This window comes from Micrasema longulum, unplaced genomic scaffold (assembly GCF_059751315.1).
Source record: "Micrasema longulum isolate JH-2025_06_02 unplaced genomic scaffold, ASM5975131v1 h1tg001666l, whole genome shotgun sequence".
In the NCBI taxonomy this organism is placed as follows: Eukaryota; Metazoa; Arthropoda; class Insecta; order Trichoptera; family Brachycentridae; genus Micrasema; species Micrasema longulum.
Genome location: NW_028278845.1, coordinates 191,355 through 218,503, shown reverse-complemented (window position 1 = coordinate 218,503; position 27,149 = coordinate 191,355). Strand labels below are relative to the sequence as shown.

General features: G+C 31.6%; 1 protein-coding gene across 1 annotated transcript in view; it reads left to right on the top strand.

The window, feature by feature from the left end:
* Positions 1–1,137: 1,137 nt before the first annotated feature.
* Positions 1,138–27,149, top strand: part of LOC148274375 (limbic system-associated membrane protein-like) — a 168,763-nt gene continuing 142,751 nt past the window's right edge. Inside the window, exon 1 of the mRNA XM_088237206.1 lies at positions 1,138–1,451. Coding sequence (XP_088093332.1) covers positions 1,319–1,451 — 133 coding nt within the window. The 5' untranslated portion in view covers positions 1,138–1,318. The remainder of the gene's footprint in view (positions 1,452–27,149) is intronic.

Below are 27,149 nucleotides of genomic sequence, written 5' to 3'. Positions count from 1 at the left end.
TGTCTACAAAAGTTTGGACAAACTCAAAATATCGTTGATAAATCCACCCGATCCATGAAGAAGTATAGAAATTGAAATAATAACATTTTCAGGCGTTGCCTAGTACGTAGGTGAAATAATTCAATTAGATGAATCTCACCCCCATAAATAAAGGTGTTAGCTCTTTAACTTCACAAACATCATCAGATGAAAGAATTGAAGGAATATAGATGTTCAAATATGGGCAGAATGGTGAATATTACACAGTGAGTAAAGTGGCCACTTAAACCAGCCTTGGACAGGTCATAAGCCCTGTAGATGCCTAGACTTCTATATTACCTTATCCTTAATGTTCTTCATCTCTGTTGTAATATGTTAATAAAAACAACTCCCAGGGGAGTTGAATCCAGTCCTTGTCCACAAAAATTTAAACAAACTCAAAATATTGTTGAAAAATATAATTTACTAAAATTTAACTATTCGATTTAATAAACATGCATTGTTACATAAGATCACATGTTTCGTGAATTTCGACTATTTATTATTAGTTAAAGAGCACATGTTCATCTGAAATAACTTATTATATTTAAAATCTTCATTTATATGAAGATTTATATTTTAAATTGTAAAATTATTCTTAAATATCAACAAAACAAAAAACTTTAGTGTGTACGTACATAATAAAAAATAGTTTGTTTATCCCCAGCAATTCATTCAGGTCTAAGTTAATTAGATTGATTGGATTAATTACGTTTTTTTTTATTGTTATTATTATGTTAACTTTATTAAATAGCTAATCTTAGGCATGGTTCACATTTTGTAAAATGTTTCCTTCGGCACGGGACACCTCAGTGAGGGACCATTATTCTGAATAAAAAAAGAATACAAACAATGTTAAAGTATATTTTTTTTTTTTAAAAGCGGGCATAGTGAATAAAATATTACCTTCCAAGAATTATTTGCAGTGTTTGAGGGCCCTTAAGGTTTTAATGTAATTTATATTTTTTTAAAACAATAACGGCGCTACATAAATTATCCAACTGTATATATACATATATAAAGATTTGTACAAACACAAAATATTTTTTTAAGAAACTTGTACATTTATCTAAACTTTGTATTTTAAGTAGTGTCTCAAGGTAAATTGATACATGTTAGGTGATCGCTTTGAAGCATGGCGGATAACAAAGGGAAAAAAAGCTTTAAATTTACAAAAATTATTGAAAATATTTTTCTTTAAATTATATCAAGTAAAATTCTGCGAAACGAGTATCCGTTTATTTATTTACTGAAGTTAAACATGAAATTTAGACGGTGAATTAAAAAGTGAAACAAAATAATGGATTCTTGTTGTGTTACCAGTGTCAGAAGAATAATGACGCAAGTGATAACAAAAACATCGTTTAAGTACACTAACATTTTATGTGTTATTTTCACCATATTTCTGTCAAGAGGATATTGCGATGTCTTGCGTAAGTACTTTTAAAATGTATTTTATTATTTTTTTATACTATTTATGTTCGCTATTAAGAAATAACTGATAGACATATTAAAGGTCTTCTTAATATAATCATTAATTTATTTATTGTATAAGGTAAATAAACAGCATGAAAAAACATTTTATTAACACATTTTATTGTATTATTATTTTTTTTTTTTTTTTTTTTTTTTATTTTTATTAACATACACGGCATAATTGCCTTTTACAAATTTATAATATAAACATATAAGGTTTGATATTTTTTAAACTACATATTTGCACTCAAAACTAAGGAACAATAATCAAGCCTAAAAATTATATAACATAATATTAAAAAAAAAAAAAAAAAAGTTTAAATAAAACAAAAGTTTGAAATAAAAAGTATACGAGAACTTTAAAAATTAATATAAAAAGTAAATCAAATTTTAAACATAATAAGGTTTATAATAAAAATATATATAAAAGAATAAAAAAAACAGAAAATCATATATGAAGTAACTACATTAAATATGATTACTGCTCATCTTTGAAAAAGTTTATAAGGTTTGTTCTATAAGAACAATACCCCACATTAAATATATCCGATATGTGGGAACAACTATTGCCGAGTTCATGAAGTCGGCTCAATACGGCATTACAATCATACACTGTGCGTGAGTTACTACTGCAAAACGGTGGCACCCGCCTAGTTATCCTTCCAGGCACCCTGAAGTTGACGAGTGACAAAAGTTCTGGGCAATCCCATATAGAATGCACAATTTTATACAAATTTAACAGGTCTATAATTTTTCTTCTATCGTTAAGTTTAAGCAAATTTAATGTTTTTAATAAAAAATCGTAATTTAAAAATTCATGACTAATTCCAAGTTTAAAATTTATGTATCTTAAGAATTTTTTTTGGACCCTTTCCAGAGAATTTTGATGACAATTGTAGTAAGGAGTCCAAATTGTCGAGTTGTACTCTAACTGACTTCTCACTAAAGAAGTATACATCAACTTCAAAGTGCCTATGTTTTTGAATTCATTAGTCACACGTAACACGAATCCCAACATCTTCAGAGATTTACTAGTTATGTTGTTAATGTGACTAATGAAGGATAATTTTTGGTCGAAAATGACGCCTAAGTCGCGCACCTCAGAAGTTGAGATTAATTGAGTATTTCCCATCAGATAATCGAATAATATGGGATTTTTTATTCTAAAAAATCTCATTACCTGGCATTTTTTAATATTCAATTGCAGTTTATTAGCAGAGCACCACTGAAACATTTTATCTAAATTACGCTGCAGAATATTACAATCATTTACAGTATTTATTATTTTAAAAATCTTCATGTCATCGGCAAACAGCAATATCTCCACATCATCAAATACATCCATTACATCATTAACAAAGATGATGAAAAGTATTGGGCCCAAATGGGAGCCCTGTGGAACTCCACTAGTAGCACAGAAAGTTTGGGACAAAGTGTCACAAATTTTTACCGTTAATGTTCTATCAGTCAAGTAGCTTTGAAACCATTTAATCATAGGACCACTTATTCCTAGTTTAGATAGTTTGGCGATAAGAATTTTTAAACACACTTTGTCAAAGGCCTTACTGAAATCAGTGTAAATAGAGTCTACTTGTTTTCTTAATGTAAATGAATTAGTTATGACATTTTCGTATAATATTAAATTAGTTAGCGTAGATCTAGCAGACATAAATCCATGCTGAGAAGTGGTTATTATATGCTTTAAGTTAGTTGATGCAAGTAATTTATATAAAATAATTTTTTCAAAGAGTTTGGGGATGGCAGATAATATACATATTGGGCGATAATTAGTTATGTCACTCCTATCACCACTCTTAAAAATTGGAGTAAGGAAACTGGATTTCCATACAATAGGAAAGTGTCCCTCAGACAAAGATTTATTGAAGATTATATACAAAGGATACACAAGATAATCAACACATTTTTTCAAAAACATAGATGGAATTTTATCAGGGCCACAACTGCATTTAGATTCAAATTGTATGATGCTGTTTTTAATGTCTTTTAATTGAATATTAAGAATAGATAAATCTAGGTTAGAATTACTATTTAATTCGGGTAAACAAGTATTCTCTGAATTATTGTCATAAACACTTTTTAAAAAATCGCCGAAAAGATTGACTATATCGTTTAAATTGTTTCCAGATTTTAAGTTATAATGCATAACATTTGGTAAGACGGTATCATCATTTTTAAGGCTTTTGGAATAATTGAATATTTTTTTTACATTGTTATTTACGGAATTTTCAACGCTTCTTATATAACTTTCATGGCAAAAACGAGAGAGCTTATTACACTCTCTTCTCAACCACTGAAAATTTGTGTAATCAGACGAATTTCTCGACTTTTTGTAAATTTTGTGTGTAATTTTTTTCTTAAAAATTAGATCTATTAATTCTCTACTAAACCATATGGGAAAATTAGAAGTTCTACTTTTAGATATTGGAACATGTAAATCAATAATATTATTTATTATATTATAAAATGTATCAACAATACTGTCCAAATTACTGTCCTGCAAAAAAAACCAATCAGCACTAGAGAGAGATTCGCAAATGATTTCATAGTTCGCTTTGTTAAAATCACGATAAGACGTTGTTGAAGTAACATTTCGTAGATTTAAATCAGGAATAATTATATCCAAAACTGGATGATGAGCATCCGGAGCGAAAACAACATCAAGAGACTCACTTACAGAAACCGATGCATCACTACAAAATATTAGGTCCAGTATACGGTTGTTTTTGTTTTTTACCGAATTTAATTGAAGCAGATTTAGGAACTGGGACATTTCAATTATTTCTCTTTCGACAACGGTTGAATTATTATAATTAACGACTTCAGCGGGTAATGCCTCAACATTATCCCAAGTAATATTAGGGAGATTGTAATCTCCAATAACAAGAAATTTTGCGTCTGGATATAAGAATTTCATGTGTTCAACCTCTTCACAGTGATTCTGATATACAATCGGATTAGACAGCGGTGGAATGTATACACAGCCATTTATTAGTGTGGGTTACGCATTTACACCCCAAAAAAATGTTTTCGCCGAAGACATAATATTAATAAGACAAAAGTTGTTAACAAAACAAAATTAATATAAAAAAAAATCATATGTGCAAATGTACACGTACATGTATATATATGTGTATATTTATATAAACATATTTAAAGATAAACTAAAAAACTGCAAAACCGATTTACGTGCGGTTTTTTTGCAAAATGATCAGCGTTATCCTGGGAAGGTTTTAAGATGTTAAAATCTTTCATCTGTTTAGTAAAAGACAGTTTAGGGGCTAAATGAATATGTACTGTTTAATAATTCTTTTTCCATAATTAATGCAAAGAAAAATGTTTAGCCCTGTCATAACAAAACTAATTAAAAACCATAAATGCCCCGCTCATTTTACGCGCGAGCGTCCCCCATCACTGTCATCAACGGACTAAATCTGTTTTACACAACACCCCCCATAGAACAGCGTCTCTATCTTCCTTGTTATGAGTTCTATCTTCGTGCTCTCTCTTATACAGATGTGTTGCTGAATTGAACATGAACAGATGCAAGGAAAAATATTTTTTGTTTTAACATCCAGTATAGTAATACAAATTTTACTTTCCAAATCTGGTGTGAACATGTCCATTTGAAGATTACAAAAAATACGAGTTCATAATTTAAAAAAAATAGAGAGGTATTTCAAGTCTTGTATCCTATGTCGAATAGTGTGACATCACAATCACACAAGAGTGAAAAAGAGCATCTTTGTTACGTGGAAAAAGTGATTTATTTATTTACATACATAAGTTTATTGTACATTATTTGAGACATATGTCCCATTCCATTGGGACTAAAAGTCTTGTGTTGAGATGGAACAAGCAATTAGTTGACACAGACACATGAGAATATCACTACAAATATAGGATCAGAAACATTTTTTTTTTCAATATAAAAAAAATAATATAAAGATAAGTATATATATGGCACATTAGTCTGGCAAGCAGTGAACTTAAACATTTGGAAAATCATCAAGGAGTTTCCCACTCAAATCCCTCCCACTAAGGAAAATCCTGTTCTTAACTAATTTCTTGAAAATAGTTTTTGTCCTTGAGAGCTTAATACGCTCTTCCAAAATATTGAACTCTCTCGATGCGATAAATGAGAGATGTCTTTGAGCAAAAGTCGTACGGGTTTTGGGTATGACATAATTCATGCTCTGGGAAAACCTCGTACGGACATTTTGCTAAGACCTGAGATTGGGTACTTTTGATTTTTTCTTTTACAAATGATCAAACAACTTGGCCTATTTCTATGGTTACGATATAAGGAAGAGTTTTTAATTAAATCCGATAAGTTGTGCTGTTGTTTTGACAATTTGATTTTTTTCCATTCTGATTTTAAAATTAAATTTTGAGAATAACGGTCATGTTGAGTGTTTTTTTATATTTGTGGAATGTCAAAACGTTCAATATTAGTTTTGACGATATGAGCATTCAGGATGTTCAAGATTTATTGATAGAAGTTGAAACTGGCTACGCAGATTTGTTGGAAATGAGTTCAGACGTTCAAAATAAATTTCAAGGATAAACACATATGAAGATTGTAAATTAAAATAATTTACTTTTATTACAAGAAGGCTTAATACTTAATTTATTCTGAACTAAAGGATCATTCGCTGCTAGAAGCCGAAAATTCGTAGGGGAGCTGGAAAATTACCTGTTTCCTTATCTGAAAATCTACGACGACCTTTTAAGGAACAGCAAGCACATCGTGGAAAACGCAAATGATACAAACGATTCAGAGAGTGGAGATGATGATATTGTCATTCTAACATAAAAACACTCATGTTTAGTTGTATCGAACAGCGATGGGAAAAAAATGATTAAATCATCATTTAACAAATTGAAAAAGGTTTATTTATCATTCAATACATAAATAAGATACTTTTTAATTACAAATAAATTGTTTTGAAACCTAATATCCTTTTGCTCTGAGTTTCATATAACACGGTTTCACATAAGTCAACATTTACAGGAACTTATCTACCGTATTGTAGAAGGGTTACCTGTACAATAATTGGTATCAAACATTCAATTCTGTTGATTTAAGCAATAGCAAAACATTGCTAGGTTCAGGAAGTACTATATAAATAATTTTACAAATATGTGCTCTTCTCAACATTTGAATGATATTTTTGCGACTTAAACTTGCGCTCCTTAAGAAGAAAAATATAAGCTTTTGTAAATCTTTTATTATATTGCTTCTATATTCTAGATATTGTGGGCAAAAAATTTAATACGTTGAAATATTATTACGAGGAAGATTCTAATTGGATTGTTTTATAATTATTATTTATATGTTTCTTAATTGTCTTTTGTTAATAGTTAGACTCTCAGCGCACAATATAAATTACTGTATGTATCGTTTGAATCTTGTTTTTATTCCTACAATAAATTCGAGAATTAAGACATGTTATAATATATCATGTATGATGGTCTAAACTCATTGTTCTGTTTGTGGGGTTTATAGTCCATTGATCGATGACACATAGATATGCACTGATCTAACCTAAAATATAGAGCAACGACCAAAGAAGCAAGTCATCATTTTATCTATCTATATGGCAATCGTCCGTCTTCGAAAGACGATGGTGATGTACACTTAATTTCAATACTGGGATAGACAATTTTTAAGGATATGGGACCAGCACAGTCGGCCACATTTCTCACACTTTCAGGTTGTGAAGGGGGCTCCAGTAGGTAGCTGCCTTCCTCGCAGTCTTTTAAACCTCAAACTTTCCAGCCAGAGGTCGTCGTGTGCCCCTTTTCCCTCCTTTTTGGCTCCTCTTCACACATCCCAATTCTTGGCCAGATCTTCCCAATGATCAGCGTCAACGCAAAAAGTCTTCATGTCGCGTTTACATACATCATAAATTCGAAGTCGCTGACCACCGTGGGATCGTTTAGCATCACAATGCTCTCCATACATAATATCTTTCAGTATTTGGCCATCCTCCATTCAACTCACATGACTGAGCCATCGCAAGCGTCCTTATTTTAAGATCGCCATCGCCGAAGACATCTGAGTACGGCTTAGTATATCATTTTATATTGAAAACAATATAACATATCCTGCAAGACTAAACTCAGTAAAGTTTTGCACATAAAACTTCTGTCTACATAAGAGCAACGCCCCGCCCTATATTTACTTTGTTCCTACCATGGAGATATGAAGAATAAAGGAATGTGGATTATAAAGAGACCACAGGGTGTGGTTAGGTCAGTCAGCGTAAGCAAGTTCAGCCTAAAAAGTCAGCTCCACCAAGTAGGCTCAACGCAGTCACTCAATTCCAGCATGTTGTACAAGTGTAGTCAGTTTAACTCATCATCTCCACTACTCTCGCGCTTCATAACAAAGTGTTGTATCTGATTCAACATGCAATAAATGCGCATCAAACATCAATCTTGTGTCTTTTGTCGATCTCCGACCGGGCTAGGAGCTCCATACCCACAAAAAGTAAAATCTTATAGGTTTAAAAATAATAACATAACACAGAAATCAAAATAATATTACTATGAACTCATTGTTCGGTTTCGTTATAGTAACATAACACAAATTAAAAGGGTACACTAAGAGTTTGTTAGGATTTTTTTGAATTGTTCATTTAAATCAAAATACCTACATGGAAGTGTTTTTGTAATATAAAAACTCTGTTAAATTAGTTATTGAAAAAATCTTAGAAAGTATTTGAAATCTAACCTTTTGCGCTTAAAGGAACATATCTTTAGAAAATTATCCTTCAAAAATACTCATAAACCTGTTCACAAATAATCGTGATTTTGCAGAAAGCCTTTAAGGAAATAATATTTCTCCAATATTATCAATATTATTGAACTTACAATACCTGAATATTATATTCTGCTTAAATTTCTAAAGAACTTCAGGACGAAAGAACGAGCTGATCTTCAATAACCGTGAACGACTTTTATTCAAAATGAAAAGGAAAACTTGTAATGGCTGTTAAAAAATAAACGGTTTTTAGCCCTAGGTGGATAATCGCCCCCATAGTTTGGTCCCTGAAAGACCTCTATTGAAAAGGTAGCTCCGAGTAGTCTACAAAAGTTTGAAAACGCTGCATATTTAATGAGCGATTTCAATTTTCTCGGAAGATCGGCACTTATTGATTGGCGGAACTGGGAATGGAAAATACGTGAAAATTCTGAATAGCCACCATTGAGATGGCGCCGCACATCGCTGCAACGCTATCGTTCAGAGTGCACGATACAAGTTTTGGAGGGTATTAAATAGTTGTTGAAATATTTTAAACTTAACCGTTTCAAACCGAATCCAATTAGCGAATGAGTTACTCAAATGGCAAACAAATAAATAATAATTATCTTACTAAGAAGTTCGGTGCTTGACTACCATGATTGAAACTTGATTGACGTCAAGGTAAGCACTGTAATTAAAATATTTATTTACCTGTTTTTTTTTAAATTTATTGCATATAGCATTTTAACATTCATATGAAATTATAAAGGGTACTTTGGTTAGGTTAGAAAATCTCATAACAACTCGATTGTGGAAAAAAATTCTTACTAAATATTCAATAATAACTCAAATTAATATTTGAGTCACAAACTAAATGATTTTTCATATTAAATAAATTAAACTAGGGTGGGTGCTATAGTAATTGGACGTGATTGCGAATTATGTAGGTGTGCATTTTTCGATTATTGTCAGACTTTAACATCCTCTTTACCCACAACATCCGTTCACTTCCCACCGCCAGTATCCTTTGAGAACCTGCCATAGCAAGACCTCGCGTCCTATATATTATTTTGTTGAACGTGTGCCGCATCATAGACTTTATTTCCACCAACCACCAGTGTTCGGCTCCAGATTGGGGGCCTGTCCTAGTGTTGGAGCCACTCGCAATTGACCAGTCGGACTACCGCAATTCCATCAAAAACGAACCAGGTTAGTGGCTTCCATTCCTGATCCATTTCATTTATTGGGGTTGTGACTGATTGACATTGCATACCGCATACCGAGAATATTAATTTATTTATATTAAAATCAAAATACAGTCCACTATATCGTGGATGTCCTAGGGCTTCACCCCCCGCTATTTTTCGCCCCACATCCGCGTGGGGATTCGTATTCCCATCAGACATGCTACAGATATTGTTGGACTTTCTAAATCTAATGGACAAAAATAAAAAAATTAAATGACTTTATTTTAAGATAAAACACCCAAAAATGTGTCGATTTTATGGTGTAGATATATTTTCACGTTTACTTATTTTTGAGCATATGACTTAAGGGGTCCAATTACTATATACCCTCCCTTCGTATTTAAAATCTGTTCATTAAAACAAGAATTCCCAAATAGACAAACCTGCCGCGAGATACCTGACGGGAAATAGCTTATTTCACACATATCATCAATCTAAACGGCATCGTATAATTATAGTGGATTGACATTTAATAGGTTCGTTAGTAATTTTTAAATTTGATGATATATATATTTTCATTTTTTTTATAAAACTCCAAAGTAGTTAATGATTTCAGTAAAAATATCAATAAAAACGCCTCAGTAAACATATTTTTTTTTAAATAAATAATATATTAGCGTTCTTATAATTCACCCTAATATAATAATTTTGGTGACCATTTTCAACAAATTGTAAATGTTTCACTATAAGAAAATAGAAATCAAGTTGGGGTAGAGTAGAGTTTGAACTTTGAACCTCTGATCTGTGAACCCTCAACACTGGCCAAGAGATCACAACCCGATTCAAATAATAAAGTAAAACTAAACAAACGAGATTTTAATGATAATTTAATAAAACTCATTATTTAATCTCAGGTGAAAATCCTGCAAAATGAAATTGGCTGGAGATTAGTCGGTCTCATGGTGTACCGGTTATTACGTTCGCCAGGTATTAAATAAGTAATTTATTGTAAAACAATAAATATAAATGAATCGTTTTGTATTTTATCATGCCGTGTAGATTTTTGCCGTGGTGTGAAATGGGCCAATCATGCGATATCACACAGTAGGCTCGTGGTTTGCACGTGCCATAAATGTACGGTAGTATGTATAAAATCATGTTAACTGAAGGGGAAAGACAATATCTCTGTCTTACGGAAATCAAATTTCATAGGTTTAAAAAATATATTATTTTTATTCAGTAACAACGAAAAAAATAAACTAAGTTTTTTTTAGTAATGTTTACATATTTTCATCAATTTAATACGTACGTCGATATTTTTCAAAAGAAAATTGAGAAACATATTTTTTTAATGAAAGAAACAGGTTTAAAGGGTAAAAGAAAAAATGTACAATACTACAACATTATTTATTTTAACAATTAATAAATAATAGTGTTCACAAATAAGCACCCTCTGGATTTTACCAATTTATCGAAATAGATAGGTATTGCAACAAATATGAAGAACGTCTTTGAGAGACTGTAGATGTAAGACACGACGAATCTCGATAACATTTTACAACAAAGATGAAGAACATTTTAGTGAAGGTAATATAGAAGTCTAGGCATCTACAGGGCTTATGACCTGTCATTAGCTGGTTTAAGTGGCCACTTTACACACTGTGTAACATTCACCATTCTACATTCTCTACCATTCACGATTCTGCCCATATTTGAAATTCTATATTCCTTTAATTCTTTCGTTTGTTGATGTTTGTGAAGTAAAAGAGCTGAAACCTTTATTTATGCAGGTGAGATTCATCATTTTAAAAATATATATATATATTATTTATATTTTTCTATTACTATTATGTATATTGTTGTGATCATTTTGCATATTGTTTTGATTACTTGTATATTGTTTTAATAAGTAAATAAATATTTTTAATTTATATATCGAAGAGCCCCGACTTAACACGGAACTTTCTAACAAGTCAGGACATAAAAAACAAATAATTGTGTCTTACGTAAAAATTGTGTAATTTGTGCATTAAATAAATAAAATCTAATTCAATTATTTGACTTTCATACTAGGCAACACAGGATTTTTTTTTTTTTTTTCAATTTCTATACTTCTTCATGGACCAGGTGGATTTATCAACAATATTTTGAGTTTGTCCAAATTTTAGTAGACAAGGACTAGATTCAACTCCCTGGGGAGCTGTTAACTTTACCCTCTCTAAAATGTTCATCTCTTTTGTAATATGTTAATGTTAACAGCTCCCCAGGGAGTTGAATCAAGTCCTTGTCTACCAAAATTTGGACAAACTCAAAATATTGTTGAATCTAGTTAAATTAAAAGTGGTAAAATAAATTTTAAAAACGCATCTTATTATTAGTTTACAAAACTGACTGTAAGCATCGCTGTACATTTTCAAGCGGCGTATCCTTTGCTATAACAATATTTTCCCGTTGTATCAATTTAGCTATTGCACCTCTGGTATTTTTATCTCTTCCAATCTCTTCTTACCCTGTACTCTCTCAAGTCCTATACATCCCCATAGATAATCTCGAGAAGGACAATACTGATCTTGTCAGCGAACAATTCCGTGGTGAAAATCTCTCCCTTTGTTGCGCCTGGTCGCAATTCTTGCCATATTGTCTCCTCGCTCACTTCTACGGACAGGGCATTTCGTTATTTCGTTGGGTATCAAAAGAACAGATATTTAATACTCTGTTTGCCGTGCTATCTGGGTTCAATTTCCGACACATTATTTTAAGAATGAATTATAGTCTTTGTAGAAAAGCCTTGTGTCGGTCTCGTGGTGTAGTAGTCAGCGCGTTTTCCTACCACGTAAGAGGTCTCGGATTAAATTTTCGGCATGGCTTAAATGATATATCTATTTAAAAATGTGTTTACACAACAATATTTCATAGTCCCTAGACTGGCTCCAGAAACCGAATACTGATTATCTTATATAAATGTTTAAAAAAATTATCAAGATAAGCTGCGATTGGTGTACCAATGCAGTTGACTATGCACCATTAACTGCAGAAAGGGGAATAATGAGAGAAACATTTGATTTAAGGCGTACGAATAAATGTCTTTTTTTTCATATTTAATTAAATTTACTGATAAATAAAACGTATTCAACTACAAAATGTATAATTCAAAATAATGATTTTTCGTATAAAAGTTCGTACATTGATACGAAATTTAAAAAATAATGTTTGCATTTCTGGTTGGAAAATATTAAAATAAATGTTTGTGTATTTCAATGCTGCTCTAGTTTAGAGGGTAATCAGCTAGCTTTGGTTGAATGAACTAGCCAATCAACCAAAAACACATGGGATTTCTATATATTTTTACCAGTCAGTTTTGAAAAGAATCTTTTAACATGAAAATAACTCCCTCGAATGTGCTGTCTATGAATTAATAAAAATGAAATGATATATTGTTAATGTTAAATAAATCATTCTAACAAGCTGTCAATTATAATGAATGTCTTACTTTGATTCGTTTATTTAAAAAAAACTTAATTGATTAAGCGCAAAGGTTAAATTTTTCACATTAATAATTTTAATCAGCTTATTCCTAACTTTACTACGCTGTAAATTAATAAATTCATTTTGTAGTGATTTTTTGCCGATTTTTGGTAAGAACCTAGTTTTTTGATAGTTAATGATTTGGTATTGTTAAAAATGTTTTAGTTTCTAACATTACTTTATTGTATGTATAAAATTGCAAGGTTAAGTGTTCAAAAATATGACGTAAAAGTAACGCAGTTAAATTTTAATTAAATTTGGTGTAGATATACAAGTAAAACTGTGTTAAAAATGTTAAATTTTTCTATCAAAAAGAAATTGGGTCAAACAAGTCTAAGAAGATATGTATAATTACTTTATTTTTTGAAAAAAAAAATGTAAATATACAAATGAAGAAAAATTGAGATACATAAATAAAAAATAAACCTAATAAATACAAAAACCTCACCAGCCACTTTTTGTGGCATGTCGGTGAAGTTGGCGTATTTAAAAATTAATTCTCCTTAAAAATAAATATCTTTACATAAACAATTACAGTCATAAGAGGGAGTAACAGTTAGACTTTTTCCGCTCAGTCAGAAAAAAAAGTAAAACGAATATATCATGAAAAAATAATGTACCCATTAATCAAATTTGAACCCATTCCATATGGAACATTGATATAAAAACTCTTGATTAAAAAACTCATTTCTAATTTTATGCAAATTACATATTTATTTATTTATTATATTTATACGGCCTAAGCCAATAACAACAGTTACATGAAGAAACATAAATGCAAGAAACTGAACAAAAAGAACATAAAACTATTTAGCAAAGACAAACAAGGGCAAAACAATAATTGTATACAATATATTTAAAAAAAACGAAAAACCAAAAACTTTGAGCTAAACCATGCTAATCCAACTTCATCCCACACTGTTTAGTCGTGAAGAGATCTACGAAAAGCCGGAAGATCTATCCCAAAAAATTCCAAGTCGTGTGATGAATTGACTAATCTACACATTCTGGACATTGGGGCATAAAAACCAAAGTTGCTCTTAGAAGATTTTATAAATAGCAGATTTTGACTTCTGGTGACACGGTTGGGAACATGAAAAGAAATTGATACATATATACTATTAAATCTAACATATTACAACAGAGATGAAGAACATTTAAGATAAGGTAATATAGAAGTCCAGGCATCTACAGGGCTTATGACCTGTCAATGGCTGGTTTAAGTGGCCACTTTACACACTGTGTAACATTCACCATTCTGCCTATATTTGAACATCTATATTCCTTCAATTCTTTCATCTGTTGATGTTTGTGAAGTTAAAGAGCTGAAATCTGTAGATGCCTGGACTTCTATATTACCTTCTCTTAAATGTTTTTCATCTCTGTTGTAATATGTTAATATAAACAGCTACCCAGGGAGTTGAATCCAGTCCTTGTCCACAAAAATTTGGACAAACTCAAAATATTGTTGATTAAATTTAAGATTAGTAGAAATTCAAATTCAACTGTACTTTTATAGACATGAATTTGTCCTTTAATCGAATTCAATGATTTTTCCGTGATTATTTAAAAAATATATATTTCTTTATTCATTCGAAAAAATCTTTATCCGGATACCAGTGCTCGTGTCACTAGAGATTTTCATAACACTAGCTGGAGAACAGGAAACGCTGTGAAACTATTTCAGTCACGCAAACTCTCTGGCAGATCATAGTCTTGTAGTCTTATCATCACAGGGCCATTCCAGAGTTAACACTTTGTGGACAGGACCAAAAATTTAAATAATTATAATTTGTAGGAATTTAGGAAAAATTTACAGTATGCGCATAAGCACTATTTCGTGCTCTTGAAGCGTGGTAACTTTTTGGTTTTAAATACCTGTAATTTTTTTAATAACAATTTTTATTATATATTGCTTTTTTTATATATAAAATATTATTTCATCGTATTGATCGATACACCGGGTACTGCATTAGTAAACCAAACTGATATATGAAGGAAAAGTGATCAGTTTTAAGCTTAAAGTGCTAGTCCAGAAACAGTAAAATATTGCCGTCCAAACAACCGTTTCAACAAATATTGCACGTAAACCCTGCTCAGGGCCTCAAAAATAGTAGACAAACACGTCAACCACTACATAACGAGGCAAACTTATCTCCACTCAATTTCCTTATAAGGGATTTTACCTGAGAACAGCCATCATCTTGGGTTCTGGTTCTATTTTGCGAGCATAGCTGTATTCTTCATCCACCTGGACACAAATAAAATGAAAAGTAATTCCGTGATAAGAAGGACCAAAGCTTAAGGTTCAAAAAGGGCAATTAGCTATATTTTTATGGTATTCTTTCGGCATTTAATGTGTTAAGGTTAAGTATAAGATACTTCTAACGACAGGCGGGGGGTGAAAATGAATAGGATGTGTAGAATAAGGGGTGTACGCATTACGAGTGTGTGTTCACAGAGGTTTCTTGCACGCAATAGTGCCCAAACGTGCTTTCTAACTCAACTAATATAATAAACATCCTTAAACTACAGGGAAATAGAAAAACAACGTGTATAAAGGCAATAACTTCAAATCTTTTGTCAAAAGGAACATAAAAATCTAATTAAGTAAACAAAAGTAATTTTATTTTTTGGTATGTGTATTTTTGTACATACACAAATCTGGATTTCTCCCGAGGGGAAGTAGGTATATATTTTTTTATCAATATTCCTACAGAGATGAGGTAGAATTTTTTTTTCAAATTCAGGATTATCGAGAAATCGGGAGAAATCCAGATTTGTGTATGTACAAAAATACACATACCAAAAAATAATGTTGTGTAATAAGATCTGGTCAAAATATAAGTATAAATAAATTGCAGAATCATCTGCAAGCGATTACTAGTACTTAATTTAACTCGGAAGAGTCTTAAATACATAAAATAAAGTAATATGCTAATTAAAAATACTTAACTTCAATATCAATACATAGATGGTGCTCCAACACGCTAGTGAAAGCTTTCTCATTTAATAAGATATATACAAGAATCAAAAATGATACCATTGTCGATATTCGCTAATAAGCGGAATGGGGAATGTTGTACGTAAAGTGGCCACTCAACCCAGCCAATGACAGGTCATAAGCCCTGTAAACGCTCGAATATCGATAATCCTGAATTTGAAAAAAAAATTCTACCTCATCTCTGTAGGAATATTGATAAAAAAAATTTAAAAAAAGTAATTTTATTTACAGGGCATAAAATAATGATTTAACATTGACATTATTTTGGGTATGTCCAAATGTTTGTGAATTAATACTGTAATTTTATCATTATCTTCATTCCCTTTCCGCATCTAACACTGCATTGGCATACCAATCGCATTGTATCTTGATCATTATTTGTAACATGAAGGTGAGATGATCAGTCTTTCGCTTCAAGTGCCAGTTCAGAAAAAACAAATTGTTTTTGTATTAAAACACATTTACAAATAAATATTTCATGTCAACCATCTAGGGAGCCGAAACTCAGATCTTTTGTATGGTAAACTAACGCGCTGAAACTGTGTATAAGGCAGTGGCGTACAATGATTTTATTTACAGGTAAGCTATAAAATAATATCATTCATTTGTACCTACATAGTATGTATAAAATAATATAAAATGTGTAAAATATAAAATGTGCATTTACTATAAATTCCTTTTTTTGTGGTTCTGTGTGATACAACAACTCTAAATTATAATATCAACTTAAACAACTCAACTTCGTAATACTCGTATATTATATTGTGTAGCTATATTATCCATTAATTTAACGCATAACTTATATAAAAGTTTATTAAAAAAAACACAATTAATTTAGTCAGTATTGGATATTCTCATTACGGTTAAAATTTTAACTAACCGATTTGTTCAAGAAATGACTTATGCCAAAAACGGCCTCGTCAAGCGCCACATGTGTTGCGAGTCATTTGTCAAAAGTACCATCTCAAAGAAAAATAGTCGTTTGGAAATAATGTTTGAAATACTGTTTTCCAAATCGAGAATCTTCAAAGAATTTGTGTAATCTGCAAGTTTACTCTAGGAGAAAAATCCCGCCACTGGGTTTAAGGTGTTTAAAATATAGTGCACCTATTCATATAAAGAAATAAGCTGGAGTAATAAGCTAGTTCTGTGACTCATCGCTGGCGCTGGGCCCGCTTTATTAATATATTTATTTATATTTGGAGAAAATACAAATGGTTGCAATGATATATAAGAAATAGTAATTTTTTGTTTGTTTTTCTATAAATAAAATTACCGTAAAACATTATTATGGATCGTCCAATATAATGGTAAGCTGCGCGTAATCGTTTTTATATACGGTTCGCCCATGTTGTAAGGTAATACCTTAAAGCAGTCACTGACAGATCATTTATTAGCTCCATTTATGTCTAGATTTTCACGTTCTCTAATAACTCCTTAATCTTGGAGGAGATATATATATATATATTTACAGGGTGTTTTCTAAACTCTGTCACATCCGAAACCACGATGATCAATATGAGCAAGAAGACATATTGGCGCATTAAAATATTTTTTTAGAACGAATATTTTTTTTTTCAATATTAAAAAAAAAATGGTTGCTAACTTCTGCAGGGAAGAAACGAAAAGGAGGGAGAGGGGAGTCTAACACAACGTGAACCGCGCGACCGCGCCCCCCTCGCTTCTCCCCTGCAGAAGTAAGCAACCATTTGTTCTTTTTAAGATTTTATTTTTACAAATTTTCTTCAAAATATTTTTTTAATATGCTAATATGTCTTTTTACCCATACTGATTATCGTGGTTTCGGATATGACAGGGTTTAAAAAACACCCTGTATATCAATAAATTATTTTCTTTGTCTACATTGATATAATAATCTCTTTAATTTAACAGTTTTTTAAATCGCTTGATTGAATTGGATAAGAAAAAAATTATTAGAAAATGATGATGAGAATAAAAATGAAAAAAAAACCTCAGTTAAAAACAGTATTATAATGACAGTATAAAAGATTTCTTTTCAAAACGTCACCGAGTGCCACACTACACGTATTTTCAAAATATTATTGCTAAAATACATGAAGTATAAATAAATAAACAAAAACGTAAACAATATTTGTTTTTTTTTTTAACTATCCCACTTTTTTAGGTATTCCGGTGGAGATTTTTAATAAATACTTTTATCATTTTCCCCCATCCACACCTAATGGTTCATATGGCACTGCATTGGTGCACAATCTTGATAACTTTTTGCTACATAAATGTATAATGATCAGTCCTGAGACTATTTTGGGAAATATTCTAGTAATAAAACACCTTTTCAAAAAAAGTTTCATCTCAGGAATCGATCGCGAGACCTCTTGCATGGTACGCAAATGCGCTAAACATAGACCACGGCGGATATTATGTTATTGATGATATAATTTGGCAACCCATAAATCGTCAGATTTCAGGCACAAGTTAGTAAGTACAAATTTTAAAAAAATGAGATTCATTTATAAATGGCATCAAATAATCTTTGTTTAAAGAGAAAATAAAAATATGACGTATTTTATAAATACAAAAAAAAATGTTGTATAATATTCTGCTTCTGCTTTTATTTATATTAAACATAGTTATGCAGAAAATAGCCAGCCATAAAAAAGTGAAACTGAGATAATAGCACTTTTGTGAAAAGGGTGAATAATCAAATATACACCACAGTTGGATTTTTTTTTGTTCTGGCAAATGATAAATAATTCATACATTCGTTTTTTTACATTTCAAAAAAAAAACACGTTTATGATCAGATTTAATGATTTTAATGACAGCCAGATCTAATGTTGAATGAAACCTAATACAAACTCTGAATGTATATTTTAATATTTTTTGAAAGTATAATTATACATTTTTACAATTAAAAAAAAAAATTCACTTGTTATATTTTTACTAAAACTAAAATCCCACCAAGCCACTTTTTGTATGAGGTGACATTTATTTTTATGTCATTTTGATAACGGTTATTACTGTTTTTTTGTAAGAAAGCGGCCTTGTTGTTTTAAACAAAATATAGAATAAACCTTCCGGAATCTGATAACACCAATATCTCATTTTTTTCGAAATTGTGGACTGGCTGCTTTCTGCATAACCACGTTCAATTTTTGATTTGCGGTGATCTTTCAACGTTAAATGTGCAATATGCTACAATTAGTGAAATGTTAGTTACCAACTTGTGCCAGAAACCAGACGAAATATTCCTGTGTATCTTGTTCTTTGAAAACGAAACTTAAAGACCAGGAATTGTAATCCCAAAGTGTAGAAGGCTTATGGATCAGAGATTCGAGGTTTGAACCTCATTTTACTCGATCTTGATTCCTATTTTCTAATAGTTAGCTGTTTATAACTTTTCGAAAATAGCGCCCTCAATTTAAGCATTTGCGTAATTCATAAGAGCGTAAACATATATTTTTTTTAAATCACTCAGTGCTCAAACCCGCTATTTGCCATTTTCTGGCCCCTGCGCGAGTTTACTTCGCAAAATACATTTCCTTACCTCTGTTCTACCTTTACTCTCTTGGAAGGATTTTTCAAGGGTAGTTAGTAGGGTATCCTATAAATTGCCTACAAACATGTGAGCTCATTAAACTCTTAATGGTTCAACATTTTTCGAGTAGCTAAGTGAAACAGGAGCGTTTAATTGTTTTTAATGATTTTAAAGAAGCACGGGTTTTCATTCGTTGAAAAGCTTAGCGTGGTAGCGCAGGGACGAATCGTCCGAATAAGCGATTATACTCAGCTTAATACATTTGTTCTACCATAATATTTTACAGTAACTGTGTTTATGCGAAAAATTATTTATATAAAATCACCACCACCGTTTATATCTTTATTTATTTATTTTGCACCACGACAGGCCAGGAGGCCCAATTACAGTGGTGAATTACATCACAGAACACCCAGGCTTGAAAAAAATCACATTTTAATTTGTGTGTTCTCACCGGGAATCGAACCCGGAACCTTTCGTGTGTAAGTCAAGCGTCTTGACCACTACACCACGGAGGCTTTCGACAAAAAAATATCTATGTAGTGCGCCTAGCGCCCAGCCCGTTCAAAAACGATGAATGGAGCCCCTCAGTGAACGGTGAATCTAGCCAATTACCTCAGCTTATTCCTCCGTACAAAAAAGTACACTATGTTTGAAATATTTAACCCAATCAGATTATATAGTACTAAAGCAAGCTTGCAGATTGCAAATATTATTAAAAGATTTTTTTATTCACAAACTAATATTTTGAACATTATTTATTTTTCTTTGATAGGATTACCTTTGACATATAATGTGTCACATAGGACATGTGGCGTTTGAAGTGGCCGTTTTCGGCATTATTGATTTTAAAAGGAATTGGCCAGTGCTGTGTTGATATTTTAATCATAATGGAAATATCTGCTGAATTTTATTGTAATTTTTTTTTTTACTTTTAAACAAGTGTTAAATTAAAATACAATTGAATAAAGCTACGTTTATCGCGAAATAAGTCATAATTGTGGTATTAGTTGATTTAAAAAAAAACACAGTAAAAACAGCCATTGAAAATTATGTATAATATATAATTACTAGTGGACCCGATAGACGTAGTCCTGCCCAAGCGTTGTTTTGATGGCTATTACCTTGGAATAAGAATTTTCATTGATAAATAGATTCCTGGGTACTTGTTTATGATTGAATTCTAAAACTAACAATTATTAATATTCAAACACTGAATTTAAGTAGGTACCTAGGTACTTGTTTATGGTTGAATTCCAAAACATAAAATAATTCATTTTTAAATAAATAATTATTTTTGTAAATCTCAAACTCAGCTATTTTCACCTGTCTATTGTTTGTGTCTATATTCTTCTTATATTGTTATTCGTGTTGTTCTTATGTTTATTGTAAATTAATGTAATTTATTTTTGGTAGAGGTTATCATGTTTTAGTAGAAGGTCCTATTAAATGAAAAATAACCGGGGTGCACTTTATTCATGAATTCGATTTTCAAAATGAAGGTCAGTTAATAATATCACAAAAAAACATCATCCTTCCACTTTTTGGTATTTAAATTCTCCTCGAATCGAACTCTGGTAGATCGATGAATAAAATATTTATGTTCCTAACTTTTTTATTGCATATTCGACTAAAGATTTTAATATCAAACGAACACGCGCAGCGCAAAGATCTACATTTCTCTTAAAACTCCACGTAAATCAGTTAAGCTGTTTAGAAGGGGTTCAGTGAAATCACACGTACAGAAGAATTATATGTATAAAGTAATAACCAAAACAACGTACGATGATAAATTGTCGCCGTTGAGGCAAAACTCACTAACCCTAAATTAGCATTTGAAGCGTAAAATTATGTTTTTTAAAAAGCAAATGTCACTAAGGTAACAATATTAGAAAAACAAGGACTGGATTCAACTCCCTGGGGAACTGTTCATATTAACATATTACAACAAAGATGAAGAACATTTAAGAAAAGGTAATATAGAAGTCTAGGCATCTACAGGGCTTATGACCTGTCAATGGCTGGTTAAAGTGGCCACTTTACACACTGTGTAACATTCACCATTCTGCCTATATTTAAACATCTGTATGCCTTCAATTCTTTCATCTGTTGATGTTTGTGAAGTTAAAGAGCTGAAACCTTTGTTTATGCGGGTGAGATTCGTCTAATTGAATTATTTCACCTACATACTAGGCAACGCCAAAAAATATTATTTTTTCAATTTTTTATACTTCTTCATGGACCAGGTAATTTATCAACATTGATCAAAATTTATCAACATTGTTAAAGTGGCCACTTTAACCAGCCATTGACAGGTCATAAGCCCTGTAGATACCTAGACATCTATATTACCTTTTCTTAAATGTTATTTATCTCTGTTGTAATATGTTAATATTAGAAAAAAGTTGCATAGTTCCAAATTATCGGTTTTTTACTATGTGATTTTATATTAATATAAATATATATGAAAACATTAAAAAAACATTTTTTCAAATATATCTTTAAAAATAAATACATTATTAACCACAACATTATAGTAATTATTTATAATACTTCCTACCTTTAAAACACAAAAACCAGATTTTTTCTTTGTCTCCAAACTTTCGAATTGGAATTTCTCAAAATGACGTTTTTTGGGTTAGTATTTTGCTTGAACGGCGACAAAATAATAGATTATAATATCTCAACAACGCAAATATTGTTGAATTATCTATTACTATTGCTAGCACATACGCCTATCCTTGTATACATGCCTAGCTTCTTCCACATTCATACATATTTTTTATACATCCCCTTCAGTTGTGTCTGCTTTTGACATAACCAGACTTGAGACTTGGTTTATCTAATCGTGGCAGGTCTTTCTTGATCATCCTCGTCCATACATATCTGTTTCATCATTCTATCGTCATCCATTCGTTCTATTCGACTAAACCATATTCGTGACCTTTTCTTAATCTTACTAAGAAGTACACCCGTCGTAGATTTGCATTTTTATTCATAACCCTGTCATACATTGATTTGTTTAACTTTAATCCATCCTCTGCCAGTTTCATGTTTTATTTCCTTGCATAAGTATTGGGACTAAAACTGCGCTGTCAACTGACAATCCAGCTTTATTTGACATACTTTTATTTGTAAGTTATGTACTTAGCGCGCCATTCTCTTTGTTTTCCGTATTCCCAATACTTTCGACACCTTTTTTTACTCTTTTATCTCTTGAAAACATTCATCCCAGATACCCAAATGACAGGAGTTTTATATTGCCTATATGTTTATAATTAACACTTTAATCATCAGTGAAATTGTTTTTATTAGAATAATGCAAAGTGATGTACATAAAGCGTATAAAAGAACAATATAAATAAAAAAATAAAAAACTTACCAAGCCAAATTTATGCTTTCAATACCGACGCAATCTGCGGAACTTCATAAAAATTAATTTGCCATCATAAATTGAACTCGGAACCTCATTACATGATAGATCAACGTGTAGGCTAATTCAACCCAACCTAATATACACTGTACTACGACGCTTATATTGTTGTTTTTAATAAAATAATGATTTCGTGTTAATTAAAAACAAATTTAAAATACTTTTAAATTAGTCGAAAATAAACAGTAAAACACTGTAACACGCAAATCCACAAGTTTTGTAATCTGGTCGTCAAACAAAAGTAATGCCCATTATTGCGATGTTTTTGTAAAACATGCAGTGAACATCATTGTACCGCGCTAACTAAACTCGCGAAATATTTTAGCCAAGTTTCTTAACTTTGGAAATAAAAAACTTTATTCATTTATTTGCGGGAAGCCTATTGGGCCTCGCTTTCCGTATTTGGTGAGGTATTTTTACGATTCATTATAATTGAAAAAAAGTTATCAGATACTTTCAATGGAAAAAAGTTTTTCATATTAACCGATATGAAAAATACGTTTAGTCTGTTCATTGGATTGTGTTTGTTCAATTACAATATAAACAAACAGAAAATTAATCAGAAGGAAGTTTAATTCGTTAGAATGGAGAAATTACATGACGAATATCGTCATTACCATTAAGGGATTAAAATTCATTGCATTTTACATTTTTTTTAATGAAAGATTTATTTATTTAACTTTTTGTACAAAATGTTATTTGTACATTGGCGGGCTTATTGTCAAATGGCAATTTCTTCCAACCAACCAATACTCTAGTCAAGTGTTGGTTCTGTGGTAGTATTGTTGTATCCGGAAAAGAAGACCGATCGTTTGTTTCTCACACATCTTGTTTTGCATTTCAAAACATGTTTTTTTACTTATTAATCTATCTTAAAACTGAAGAGTTTGTCTATGATTGTATTAACAAACGGGAAAGCGAGAGTTTTATTTTTTTCTATTTATTTTTTTTAATATATATGTATATTTCTATTCCTTTTTCTTTCCTTGGTTTCTCTTTCTCTTTCCTTCCAAACTCGTTTTATGATTCCACATTTCTCATCATCTAATATATATAATATAATGTCCTTTTAAAACAAAGTTAATATTTGCAATCCTTATCTCCCAATTTAAAAACAGCTGTTAGTTTTAATTAATTAGGTAATTTTAATTTTATGTATGTATCTTTATTTATATTTTCATGTATTTTTAGTACAAAATTTCGACCAACTCTTCTTTTGACCAGTCTGTTTTTTGGTTGGCTGAAAGATATTCCAACAGAGGGGGAAAAAGTTTTCGAGAAGGGAATATGGAAGTCTAGGCATTTACAGGGCTTATGACCTGTCATTGGCTGGTTTAAGTGGCCTCTTTACACACTGTGTAACATTCACCATTCTGCCCATGTTTGAACATCCACATTTCCTCAACTCTTCCATCTGTTGACTTTTGTGAAGTGAAAGAGCTGAAACCTTTATCACGTGGGTGAGATTCATCCGGCTGAACTAAATCACCTACTAGGCAACGCCTGGAAACAATTTTCCAATTTTTATACTTCTTCTTTTACCAGGTAGTAATTCAACAATGTTTGATTATGTCCAAATGCTTGCAGACTGGCTGGATTTCCTCCCTAGGGAGTTGTTCATATTAAAATTTATTTCAACAGAGAGGGAAAAAGTTTTCGAGAAGGGAATATGGAAGTCTAGGCATTTACAGGGCTTATGACCTGTCATTGGCTGGTTTAAGTGGCCACTTTACACACTGTGTAACATTCACCATTCTGCCCATGTTTGAACATCCACATTTCCTCAACTCTTCCATCTGTTGACTTTTGTGAAGTGAAAGAGCTGAAACCTTTATCACGTGGGTGAGATTCATCCGGCTGAACCAAATCACCTACTAGGCAACGCCTGGAAACAATTTTCCAATTTTTATACTTCTTCTTTTACCAGGTAGTAATTCAACAATGTTTGATTATGTCTAAATGCTTGCAGACTGGCTGGATTTCCTCCCTAGGGAGTTGTTCATATTTAAATTTATTTCAACAGAGAGGGAAAAAGTTTTCGAGAAGGGAATATGGAAGTCTAGGCATTTACAGGGCTTATGACCTGTCATTGGCTGGTTTAAGTGGCCACTTTACACACTGTGTAACATTCACCATTCTGCCCATGTTTGAACATCCACATTTCCTCAACTCTTCCATCTGTTGACTTTTGTGAAGTGAAAGAGCTGAAACCTTTATCACGTGGGTGAGATTCATCCGGCTGAACCAAATCACCTACTAGGCAACGCCTGGAAACAATTTTCCAATTTTTATACTTCTTCTTTTACCAGGTAGTAATTCAACAATGTTTGATTATGTCCAAATGCTTGCAGACTGGCTGGATTTCCTCCCTAGGGAGTTATTCATATTAAAATTTATTTCAACAGAGAGGGAAAAAGTTTTCGAGAAGGGAATATGGAAGTCTAGGCATTTACAGGGCTTATGACCTGTCATTGGCTGGTTTAAGTGGCCACTTTACACACTGTGTAACATTCACCATTCTGCCCATGTTTGAACATCCACATTTCCTCAACTCTTCCATCTGTTGACTTTTGTGAAGTGAAAGAGCTGAAATCTTTATCACGTGGGTGAGATTCATCCGGCTGAACCAAATCACCTACTAGGCAACGCCTGGAAACAATTTTCCAATTTTTATACTTCTTCTTTTACCAGGTAGTAATTCAACAATGTTTGATTATGTCCAAATGCTTGCAGACTGGCTGGATTTCAAAAGTCAACAGATGGAAGAGTTGAGGAAATGTGGATGTTCAAACATGGGCAGAATGGTGAATGTTACACAGTGTGTAAAGTGGCCACTTAAACCAGCCAATGACAGGTCATAAGCCCTGTAAATGCCTAGACTTCCATATTCCCTTCTCGAAAACTTTTTCCCTCTCTGTTGAAATAAATTTAAATATGAACAACTCCCTAGGGAGGAAATCCAGCCAGTCTGCAAGCATTTGGACATAATCAAACATTGTTGAAAGATATTCCTTTTATTAATGAGTCCGCCAAAGTACTTATTCTTTGTACTTGAAGTTTTAAATAAATAAATCATTTGTTCAATTTATTGAAATTTAATCTAAAGTAGATTTAATTTATACAATTCGGTAAAATTCAATTTAAATTTAAATCACTTTTTTTTCATGTTCAACAATAATTATAGAAATAATAGTAACAAAAAAATTAAAAAATAATGTCACGAAAAATTATATTCAATTTATAAAAGGATTGAATCATTTAAAATAAATAGTAGAAATATATTAGAGGTATGATTTTGTATGGATTATTTCCTGAAAGAATCGAGACAACGGGTGTAACTAACGTTATTCTGAATTGTTTTCCTTTGTAATTCAATATACCTGCACTACAGAAATGCACCAAGACCGCCCATAAAATGCATCATGCGCTTTCAATATACCTACGAAATGCCGATATGCTTCTTTTACCGTAACATCATACTTTATCGTGGTGGATTTTTAAAATTTCGTAGAGTAGAAAAATATCACATACTACAAATACCAATCAAAACATGTAAAAAAGATTAAGAAAGATTAAATGTATTTTATTAATCAATATGGATATTGTGGAGAATTTTTTTCATACATATTTTTTTAAATATGTCTTTACCAAAACGCGCCATGTTTGGCCTTAACGATAATGACATCAAGATTCAAGACGATGTTTTATTTAAATTTGAACGGTCACAAGGTTCAAAATTAAACCGAATTTTGACGTATTAGGGGCGTGGCCAATGCAGGGAACCGTTTTCGCGGGAATTCAAAAGTATTTTCAATGCTACTAGTAAGATCATAACTAACATTGAAGTCCGATAACGGACGCAGCAGCATTCTATAACGAGGACCTGGCTTGGACACGTACTGCGCATGCCTCAGGAGAACCTAAGTCGATCTTTTCGACATTATTTGGCAGAGTTAAGCGGCGCTGGATTGACGTGGGAAGAGGCAAAAATGCTGGCGTCGATAGGGTCTCCTGGAGCCAACTGGTGATGTCCACATGCTTTACTTAGGAGCGAATGTGGAAAAGAAGAAGAAGAACATTTTTTTTATTTTTTTTTACCTTACAGTAAGTAGTTGGCCTTATTTATTGAATTTTTTTTGTTAAATTGAAAATATCCTCCTTTTGTGATTTTACCGTTCCGATTGTATTTACCATTGTATCTTAATGTGTTTGGAGAA